Source organism: Stegodyphus dumicola, chromosome 1 (assembly GCF_044657685.1).
Source record: "Stegodyphus dumicola isolate Sdum_Otavi_A_Nest chromosome 1, ASM4465768v1".
NCBI lineage: Eukaryota > Metazoa > Arthropoda > Arachnida > Araneae > Eresidae > Stegodyphus > Stegodyphus dumicola.
The window spans coordinates 88,975,683-88,987,628 of record NC_140768.1 but is presented as its reverse complement, the minus strand read 5'-3'; the positions used below and the strand labels follow the sequence as shown (position 1 = coordinate 88,987,628).

General features: G+C 33.2%; 1 protein-coding gene across 4 annotated transcripts in view; it reads right to left on the bottom strand.

Moving 5' to 3' along the window:
• The window catches only part of LOC118184015 (uncharacterized), a 31,122-nt gene extending 19,403 nt beyond the window's left edge, over window positions 1-11,719 (bottom strand). For 3 of the 4 annotated variants that reach the window (XR_004757338.2, XM_035353645.2, XM_035353646.2), the window contains exons 1-2: window positions 11,573-11,719; window positions 7,461-8,358 (exon numbers count right to left, since the gene is read on the bottom strand). Coding sequence is in view for 3 of the 4 variants with exons in the window: in XM_035353645.2 (XP_035209536.1) it covers window positions 7,461-8,350 (890 nt within the window). In the remaining variant the exon portion in view is untranslated. The remainder of the gene's footprint in view (window positions 1-7,460; window positions 8,359-11,572) is intronic. The other variant, XM_035353647.2, reaches the window with a different exon arrangement.
• Window positions 11,720-11,946: the final 227 nt, after the last annotated feature.

Genomic DNA, 11,946 nt, shown 5'->3' with positions numbered 1-11,946 from the left:
TTCATCACTGCACGTTTATGAAAGCATGACAACTTGAGTAATGACTCATGTAATGATGCCTAAACAATGTTTTTATGTTAGTAATTGAATTATAAATGAGTATGGTAACCTTTTATGTTGACACTATGCTTGGCGATGATTACAGATTTAAGCTGAATGTGCTAAAAAATGTTGAGGAGGAAAAATTTACCAAAAATTTCTTTCCATTTGCTAAAAAAGAGTTTGTTGATGATACTCGTAGACTCAAAGATTACATTTAGGGCTATTTGATGATTTGTCATTCACATAAACACAAATCCAGCACCAGGGCTCATATGGCTGCACCAAGTCGTAGAATTTAGACAAAGACTGCATCAGGTGATAAAATATCTAGCACCGGCCCTAAATAAGGTTTAAGTATATGTTGGAATTTATTCAGAACTCTGATAAGCCTTAAGCATTTGCAAGAAAAAAATACAATATATAACTAAACTAATACAATTTAGGGTTGTCTCAGTGCGCGATAGCAGCAAGATAAAATTTAACGGAACAACTTGTTGTTAGTCGCCAAGCTTATGATGCATAACCAAATATGTATAGTGAACAATAGCTAAATTTGATGATGACAGCCGCGAGTTTTGAAGGTTTTTGGATATTGAAAACAAAGGTGAAATTTTTCAATTAACGGATTTTTTAAAGAAATGTGGAGAAGTAGTAATAAATGATGATATAAAAGAAGTTTTTCATTGTGATGACAATGCTTCTCAATCATCAATCAATAAATGGCGAAATCTGTAGTATGGTTCTATATCCAGAAAATACTGCTACTGATAGTAAAGAAAGTGACAGAGAAGTTACTGAAAATGAAAAAATTTTGATTGAGAAGTTAGTAGGAATTCTCGGCTCAGCAGTTACAGGACCTTCAACAATGTAACTGAAAAAGAGATTATGTCTGCCTACAGAATTAAAGAGAAAATATTAAAAAAAAAAAAAAAAAAAAAAAAGAGAAGAAGGAGGGGGGGGAAGAAATTTTTAATAAAGTAAATTTTGATACCCTTTAGATCATAAATACTTCATTATTTCATAAACCACTATTTCATATTTTTAATTTTATAATTTTTACATGCCATCTAACTAGATTTAAACTGATGATTTAATATCCGGAAAAATCCCAAATCCAGAATCACCGAAGTCCCAATACGTCCGAATTTTGGACTTTGTACTGTACTAAACTATAAATAAGAAAATTACAGGTGAAAGGGGAGGAAGGTATTTTATACTTCAGGAAAAAGTCTGAAATTTGGACTTGTCACAGATCATCAGTTTAAATCTAGTAAGATGATATGTAGAAATTATAAATACAAAATAGTGCTTTATGAAATAATGAAGCATTCATGACCTAAAAGGAATCAAAATTTACAAAAAAAAAAAAAAAAAAAAAAAAAACTCAATATTAATTTGCTTGCTTTAATTAAATGCTAGCAGCTTTGCTGCCAGCCTTCATCTGGCTTTTCAATGTACCGAAAAAATGGCTGAAGGGAACACCAAACGTTAAATTTAAAAACTGTGTAGAATTTTACTCTGCAGAACAAGTTCATAAAAAAAAGTGGTACTTATGTATTAACGCAACCAGGCTAAAATTCGCATAAATCGCCAAATTTGGCGACCCTACTTACGGCAACCCCCCGTGTTATACGTAGTTTTTTGTAAAGAAATTATTTTTCTCACTGGTTAGATTAAATGCCCTGAAATACTTTAACTATGGGTATTTGGGATCTGCCTGCGAGTGAAAAAGATGCAAGTGAATTGTTGCAGGGATATGGAATTATACCGAACGAACGTACTCATAAAATGAAACTGTATATTTTGGAAAGCAAATCTTCTGGAAATGTAACGTCGAAGAGTGCAATCAATATTTGGGTGTGAGAACCGGAAATTGGTTTGAAGGTAGCCGAATTTCATTTGTGACAGTGGTGTGCTTCATTTATTGTTGGTGTAAAGAGTTAACCTCAATTAAATTTGGCACAACAAAAAACAGAGAGGAACAGCCCGTCATCATCTTGACTCATACCTTATCGAATTTATATGGCGCTAAGCTCAAGCTGTTAATGGCGAAGATGGTTTTCAATCAGTGCTAAAAGCAATAGCCAAAAGATTTCCTCCGGAAAAATAATTCTGCAACTTATTTAAATTCGAAACAGGAAGGGTTTAATTGCTATTTTATATTTTAAAACAAAATAATATAAAAAACTGTATTAAAAATTATCTGTAATTAATAAATGTACATTTTCTTTCTATTCATACTTTTTTACTCAAACTTACAAATCGTGCCAACCTGGTTGCGATAATACACAAGTACCAAAAAAGTTATTACGTATAACAAAATTACAATGAAATGAGCAATATCCCTTCATACAAATATTAATTATCCTAATAAATAAATTAACCAACTTCCCTTTGCAAAATCTTAAGAACTCAAATGGTATAAAGGAGGTTAAGAACTTTGTTTCCCAAAAAAATCACTCAAAATTTTTTAATATCTTAAAGACAGTGGAAATGAGCAATAAATAACATAAAAGTACTGTAATACAAAAAACAAAAAATTCTGAAAAGTAAAGTATAATTAATGATATTTTATCTTATATTTTTTAAGAGAAAAAAATTGCAATGAAATAAGCTATATCCCTTAATACAAATATTAATTATCCTAATAAAAAATTAACAAATTTTCTGTTAAAAAAAAAAAATCATGCAAAACTTTTCAATATCTTACAAACAGTGAACTAAGCAAAAATATAACATGAAAGCAACTCAAAAAACATAAAATTCTGCATGGAATTTTACTCTGCAGAACTTTATTTAAAAAAATGTATTACATATATATAAAAATGACAATGAAATATGCCATTCTCTTAAAAACAGTGAGGTAAGAAATAGGATGAAAAATTGTTGCCAAACGCATATTTCTAAAAGAATGAAACTATTCAAAATGAGATTTCATCAAAAATCTATCAACAACAATAAGACAGGAAAATTGTTGCCAAAATCACATTTTTGAAGATCCGAGATGCGAGAAGTGTACTCGGAAGCTTCATTTAAAACATTTTTTAAAAATACAAAATATTATGATTTTTCCAAAATTCTTTTTGTAAAAGCAGTCGCAAGGATGAAAGATTAACGTGTCCAAAAATCAAAGAAAAATTAACTGTACATTTTTAAAAATAAACTTTTTTAGAAAAAAACCCCGTTGAAAATGTGTTAAGCTCCCTTTGTTAAATTAATTCGTACTTACTTGATTTATTGAAACACAAATTTTATTTTAAGCTCGTAAAATAGCTAAGCGCTTACATTTCATGATGATGTGAAAATGGAGTATATAGAATAAAATCTTGCTTTCCTATAGCCCATTATGTCCCAAAATGATGCGATTTCGTCACATAACATAAAATTAAAAAAAAATTCTAATTCGAATTTCGAAAAAATCATTTCGAGGTGCACTGGCTCTTGTTTAGATGCACCTATGTACCAAATTTCGTATCCGTGGGTCTATTAGCTTACGCGCAGCAAGAACGAAAGACACACACAGAATCTTTCTTTTATTTTACGTACACATTTTTCTGTCAGAATAACCTGTTTAATTTGCTTCATTTTTTTGTGTTGATAGTTTCTCTTTAATTTTATAAATAGATATAATTTCTTGTTTAATTACAATGTTCAAATTGTTCAAGTTCTGCAACTGCTGCATCAAGAAATTCTCACTTAACAACTGAAACGTTTTCGGTTACAACATTTACTCTCACTTGTTCACTATCGATCACCTTATTTTTTGTAAAGCTTAGCTAGTGTCCACTACACACTGTTGGCAACATTATCATAAAACTGGTGACTAAAGAACTGTTCTGCTAAATTCCAGCTTGTTTCTACTGCATATTGATGATGTTAAGCCTGAATTATATTAGTTTAGTTATTTATTATACTTACAACTATTTCAAGCATATGCTTAAGGCTTCTCTGAGTCCAACAATTAATAAATTCTAACATATCCAGGATCAGTGCTAGCTACTTTGCAGTCCGGTGCAGTCTCTCTGGGTTTGAAATTCTGCTGGATCTAAATTTTTTTACTTGGTACATCTCCAAATTCTAAAAATTTTACATCTCCTAAGTTCTGTCAACTGGTTCAGCTACATCAGCTCCTCAAGCTGCAATGTGTTCGTAGTCATACAGTGTGGAAACCAAAAATACTAAATAACGGTTCACTAGGTTGGCATCGGAGTTCAAGTGAAATTAAGATTTGGCACTCTCCACATTTTTTACGATGAAAAATGTCAAAATCAATGCAAGTGGTAGGTATTAAAAAAATTTCTTATATATATATATATATATATATATATATATATAAAACGAAAGCTTTCAGACTTTATATCACACCCAAAGGGGAATTTTTTAATGTTTTGCGTGTTACCTTTACTTATTAAATATCATGTTCTTCGGACTTAAACCATAAAATTCAATTCAACAGCAATATCATAAAACATTTTAAAAAGCATATCTTTAGAATTTCCAATACACAATTTCACGTGCTGGAGATAAAAATATCCCCCCCTCCCCGTACTGTGTTGTCATTGCTCGCTTTGAAATCGGTGACTTTGTTAATAAAACATTCCAATTCTTTAATGTTTGTCACAATATGAAATAGATATTAAAACAAATTCCAAATTAGGGCTTCTAGATTCCCATATTCATTGGAGGATTATGTTATTCATAATTCGATGGATCTAGTGCTGTTGTTTTAACACAATGTGAGAAACATACATACATTTATACAGATTCTGGATTATTTAATTTCTTTAAATATAACACACGGTGATAATATTTGGTGGCAACAATGTGAAAAGTGAAATGGATATTTAAAGTTTTCGACAAAAAATGCCGAAGCAAAATTAATAGCCTTTCTGAATTAAAGCCTTTTGGGCTTTAATAAATTGTGCATTACCTTTATTTATTAAATATCATATTCTTTGCACTTAAACCATAAAATTCAATTCCACAGCAATATGAAAAAATTTTAAAATAAGCATATCTTTAGAATTTCTAATACGCAGTCTCACGCCCTGAAGATAAAAATGTTTTTTCTGTACAATGTTGCCACTGCTCGCTTTGAAATCCTTGAGTTTGTTAAAAAAAAACTTGTTAAAGTTTTACAAAATATAAAATCAATAAAACAAATTCCAATTTAGGGCTCCCAGATGCCCATATTCAGTGGAGGATTACATTATTCAAAATTTGATGTGTCTAGGTACCCTTTTTTAACACAATGGGAGAAACATACATACATTTAGAAGATTCTTCAACATTTAATTTCTTTAAATATAATACAGGGGGATATTCGATGGCAACAATCTGAAAAGTGAAATCCACATTTAAAGTTTTCGACACACAATTCCAAAACAAAATTAATAGTCCCTCTGTAGGGGGGAGGTAATAGGGCTAAAAAAAAAAGTTGCAATTGATTCAGAGGTTTGGACTTTTTATCATTCTGGGTATTGGACATTCAGATTTCAAACTTTGTACAATACTTTTGTAACATATTAATTGATACTCAAATTTACGTCATCTCTAAAGATAAATCATTAAATGGGACACAAAAATCGTTCACTTTCAAAGAATGTATAACAATTTTCTATTCTCCATTATTTAAAAATAAATTCTGTAGTTCCATTATTATTCTGTTATACACTGACTACCAATAAGTATTTGGACACCTGTGATAGAAAAGAAAAACTAACTTTATTCAAAATCAATAGTTGGTAGAGCCTCCACGAGAGGTAATTACAGCGTGGACCCTCCGGGGCATACTTTCCACAAGTCTTTGTATGACAGCTAGTGGTATTTTCTTCCACTTGGCTTGGAGAAGACATAAAAGTTTCTTCACCGATTTTGAATGAGTAGTGCATCCCTGAATTCAGCGATGGAATTCGTCCCAGAGGTTCTCGATAGGGTTCAGGTCTGGACTCTGGGCAGGCCAGTCCATTCTATGAACTCCATTGGCACCATACCAAGCCTTGGTTAACGTCGAAACATGACAACTGGCATTGTCGTCTTGAAAGTAACAGGGGTCCAACCCGTAAAACTGCCACATCATAGGAAGCATATTGTCATCCAAAATAGTGCAGTACGCATCGGAGTTGAGCTTACCATGAATGGGGACCAAGGGTACGAGCCCATACCAGGAAAAACACCCCCAGACCATAATTCCACCTCTGCCGAACTTGACTGTTGGCACAATGCATTCTGGCACGAGACGTTCTCCAAGTAGACGCCAGACTCAGACCCTGCCATCCGAATGGTAAAGGGTGAATCTTGATTCGTCACTCCAAAGAACCTGTTTCCACTGATCTACGGTCCAATTTCAATGTGCTTGGCACCACATTAACCGAGCAGTGCGGTTGGACTTTGTGATCAAAGGCTCATGGGCAGCAGCAGACCATGAAAACCAAGCAGATGTGCTTCCTTACGGATGGTATTCATTGAAACAATACTCCCGGATGCCTGTTGAAACTCCTCGCGGATGAGGACCAACGGTTGGGTGCAGTTCTTCCGAATTTCTCTGGACATCACTCGTCGGTCTCTATCTCCCAGTTTCGTTGGTCTGTCAACTCGGGACACATTCCGACAATCACCACTCACCTTCCAGTTCTTAATCATATAGGCCACTGTCGATTTTGGGTACTTCAGATCGCTAGATATGTTGTCCCTTAAGGATCGGCCACATTTGTGATACCCAATAATTATACCTTTCTCGAAATCAGAAACTCCGAACTGCGAGGCATCTTGCATGCTACTAAAGCCGATGCTGTTTCCTACACGATATATACCGGCGGAGTCCGCGATGTACCTTAGGACCGCAGATATCATCATTTGCATAAGTGTCCAAATACTTATTGGTAGCCAGTGTATTCCTCCTTTTATCATTTTCCATGTCTACCACAACCTTTCACTTTTATTACAATCAAAATATAATATTTTAGTACTTTCTGATAATTCAAGATCCGATACTTTATTAACTATTCATCATTAATTTAATTTATTATGTTGACTGATACTTTTCATTGTTCTTGAGGGCCTTTCACAAGGTTCTGGTATTTCTATTTCAAAAATGAAGTCCTGATTTAACCAAGATAAGATCCCCCTTTAGGTTAATTAATCCCAAATGGATAATGGCCTGTTTCTCAAAAATACTTCTCACTGGACTACCAGTACACAAAAAAATCTGAAAATGTACTTGGCTTGGGCAGTTTCTGGTAATAAACTCAATTACACATTGCAGACATAGGACTGGATTATCCGCTTAGGGTCCATCAGTTTTGATCTGATGGTTCCATGTGCATCTATCCTACAGACCATCTCTGCTTCTCATTTATCATCACAATTACTTGAGTATAAAATATTAAAAATTACTGTCAAAAATAATAAATATTTACCTTACATTTGCTTTTTGGGGTCCTAATGTATTGAGGAGAGGTCTGTGCACTTGTCCCAGTGGAGGAGACTTTTGATACATTCCTTTGGCATGTCTATGATGCATAACCATTGATCCTGACCTATGGTATGGCACCCCATGATGAAAGCGAGTCTGAGAAGATTCAGTAGGCGATTGTGCAAAAACCCCTTGTTGCACTGGGAAATCTTGAAAAGGAGTTTGTGCTACATTCTGCGAATGTATGTGGTAGTGCTTATAATGATACTGTTGGACTTCAGCAGAAGGTACAGTCTGAGTGGTTGAAAGCAGAGGATTACTGAGAGGATCATAACGAACAACAGCACTAGAAGGCGCAGATGAAGGAGGTCCCTGAGGAGGACGAGTGGCACGGTATGCCCTTGAACGTTTCTTTTGTTTGCGCCGGACACAGCACTGTATTGTCAGTAACACAGTGTTGACAGCACCAAGAAGGACACCTATGTACACAAGCACCAGAAGCTCTCCATTTTGAACATGCATGACAGCGCCCGCTATGACGAGCGCAACTCCTGTCATGATGGCCAATATAAAAATTGCTTGTTGGAAATAGTAGCAAACTTCGTGGATATTGCATTCTGTAGAGGAAGCAGATGATGCTCCTGAAACTGCTGATGGTGGAATGCGATCTGTATGGGCAGAAGTTGCTCCACTTCGACTAGAAGCAGCAGTGCTGTGCAATCTTTGTTGATGCTGCTGCCGAACTTGTTGCCCATAATGGGGACGTGGTGCAAACGGAGGTGCAGCAGAAGTGCCAGCAATGCTCGTGCCACTATAACTACCGGTGTTAGTATGTTGAGAGAAAACACTATGAGCTGGAGGCACCGCGAGTCTCTCGCGGTCCACATCAGACATCCTCTACCCTGTCAAATATACATTTACAAAGCTAAATCAGAAAACAAAATTTAAAAAGCACAAGGCAGATATTTTACAACATAATAAAGCAAAACAAATATACATGAAAGAGGTAATGGAAAAGTTCTGTTCTAAGGACTGTACGGTTCCCAACAGGTTCACAAATATTTTTTATGTTATCCATCTAAAATAGTCTTCTTATATAGCCAATAATAGTCCCTCTTTCTATTTATCCCAAGACTAGAGAACAATTTCCTTACAGGCACTGATCCACTAGTACTCAAGGTCATTGAATACTGGGAGTTCGATCCCAGGTGATTGTGTTGGTTCTCTTCATGTGTAATGTGAATATGAACCAGTTTTCCTTAAAAGTCATCAATGAATAATTAATACAACAAAAATAACACTCCCCCTCCTCCAAGCAGATAGCCCTCATGTGCTTTGTTTTATTTAAATAATCTCTGCTCTTATAGGGATTTTTAAAAGGATAAGTGACATACACCAGATATTTATAAATTTACGGAAAGAAAAATTTTTTACTTATTTAAAATTTTGATAAAAATATATTTACGGGTGCCCCTTGGAGAAAATTGGTGATACACATCGACCTGTTTTCACTTAAAGAAACATCAGAAAATTGCATAATCACGACATTGTGCACTCCCTTGAATTGTCCATGTACATATCAATCTATTTTCACTTAAAAAGTGAAAGGAGCACCTAATTTTACACTACAACCAAACAAAAAATATATAATTTCAATAAACTATATTTTAAATCAAACAATAAAATAACATAAAAAAGGAAACTCATCTTGTACCATCTAAGCACTACACAAAGGAAATATCCACTTACCTTCTTTAGAAATTTCAGTGTCTTCAGTCCGTGGCATACAAAATTGATTAACGACATTGAAAACTTTCCTCAAAACATGTTTCCTTTCTAATGGAACACTTTATATGGTGAGTATTAGAGCCTTTCTGATAAACCCATCTGAAAGATCTTTACGTTCAAACATAATTTTCCTTTGTACAAACAGGACACTTATAAGTCCGCTGAATTACATCCAACATAACAGTTTCCTTTCTTTTGTCCTCAACCAATTAAAAACAAAAACACCTTCCGCCCTCTTGTTCTATACCATAAAGCTCCCACTTTTCCACCAGCAGTCACTTCACGACGTATTTCCTAACTGACATACAACAAATATTTTCCCATCAGTCAAATTCATGGCAATCACACAATAAATCATGTCATAATAGGGCTTCCATAGCATTCAACTACTCAGATTACCATAAATGAAACAACAGCTTGGTGATTAATGAAACAACAATTTTGTGATAATCCAAGGGGCACCCTTAAATATACCTTTACTTATTTAAGTACTTATATTGTGTTAATTCTTGTATGTAATTAAAAGTTATTGAAATATATAACATATTGTGAGCTTTATTAAATACTTATAGTGATAAAAACAACAACTAGCAGGTAACACTTAAACCTTAATATTCAGTATATTTTAGCAATAATTGATAATTTTAATATACATATTTTTAAAGGTTTTAAAAGAAGAAAAAATTCACAGTTCCAGCCAAAAAATATCAAAGAAAAGTTGTTTGTTATATACAGCGATACTTCCCAAAACAAACATTTCTCCACAAATTTTCAAACAGGCAATTTTTTGAGGATTTCTTATATTTTAGAAGTCATAAACTAACTACAGTATTATTCAGTACCTTTCTAAGATGACCAAAATCACCTGGAACCACAGTACGCTGCTAAAATGTAAACCATCATAGACATGGCTACTAGACAATTTTGGGTCAATTCCTATATAGTTGTTACAAATCAAGCACAAAAACTAAATAAAACTACTGTTATTACTTTATTATTTTACATACATAAATAACATCTCTGTATAATTTTAACTGAACAGAAAGAAGTTGTATGCTCTGCTTTAGATAACCCCAATATTTAATAATTTACCATTAATCTTGAGACAATTAAAAAATGATAATAATTGTGTTTATGGATTAGTTAATAAACAAAATTTAACCTCATTATTTAATTGGAGAAGTGCAGAATCACCCACTGCTTGGCACGTATTTAAGAATTGCACATATTCGATATCCTTGTACACATCGACCATTTTCACTTAAAAAAATTATACCAGAATTGCACAAAAATGGCATTGCGCACTTCCTTGACTTTATCCATGTACACCTTGACCTATTTTCACTTAAAAAGTAAAAAAATATTGACAAAAATTCAATTCTTACTCTTGTAAAAAGCGCCAAACAAATAAATGAGCGATTCTGCGCTTTATCCATTTAATTTTACCTGAAACAGAAAGGTATTGCGTGTTAAGGCAGATTAACAATAATTTCACAGATCACTTCGGATCATATATGTGAAATAGCATTTCTTTCTTTTCTCACTTGTATAGATAAGGAAGCATGTACCTGGCCAACAGAAGAAATACAGCCCAATATCTGGTTTGCCTGCTGTTCTATTTAATAAGAAAAATGTTAACTGAATTGAAACTAATTACTTTTTGAAATATAGTTCGGCTTTTTAGTATAATTTGTTGTTTAGTAAAACCTGGCTTTATTTACACTAACTACAGAGATTTATATGTAACTCTAGAAGTATTACAAAATAACTTAAACTCTACAAATATTGCAAAACATCATATTTGTTCATTTTTGCGTTAACACAGATGATTTAAGCTTTCTTCCTTAATTGCTGCTCAGCTCAGTAATACCTTAAGTTAAAATTCTCTTGATTAATTATTTATTTTTTGTGCAACAACTAAAAACTTAATACGTTCACTTTACTAAAAACAAATTTAAATTGATTTTCACCGAGGAATTTATTCTATGCTACTTACACAAAAAAATACAGTAATATTGCAAAACATGATTAAGAAGTTTAAAATTAAGTTTTATTTACATAACTATCAGTATTTTATTTTATTCCCAGAAATCTACAACAGGTAGCAAAAGCAGAATTGGCTATGGATACGGCTCGAGATCTAAATGCTACAAACTGAAAAATAAAAAATTCAAAATTGAATTTTAAATATCAAATACCTAATAAAAGTAACATATATATTGTAATAACATCCAGACAAGTATTCGATAATTAGCACTGTATGGGTGTAAATTCATACTGAATTATTGGCGTAAAATGCCTCAGAATAGGTTTCACAAAAATAATTACCTCAGTAATGCACAACTCATTTTTTTCAACAAAATCAATCACACTTGAAAACTACAATTGCTAGAGCACGACCATCAAATACTAAGGCAGCAGAAAACCATTCCCACTTAATTTCGAGTCCGTAAGCGCCATGTTTGGATATTGAAATTCAACGTTGCCATTCTTATTTTGAGCAATCAGTCAAAAACTATTACTGATCGTGTCCATGGGAGTAAAGCCGGAAATCTCCTAAGCACTTTCTTTCTACCTCCAGATTAACAAAAAACGTAGTTATGGTTTCTTTATCGAAATCATGTTAACTGTTTTTTAGAAAGACATTAGCAGTACAGTAGGAATTTATATAATGATTAACGACGAAAAATTTAAATAAGAGC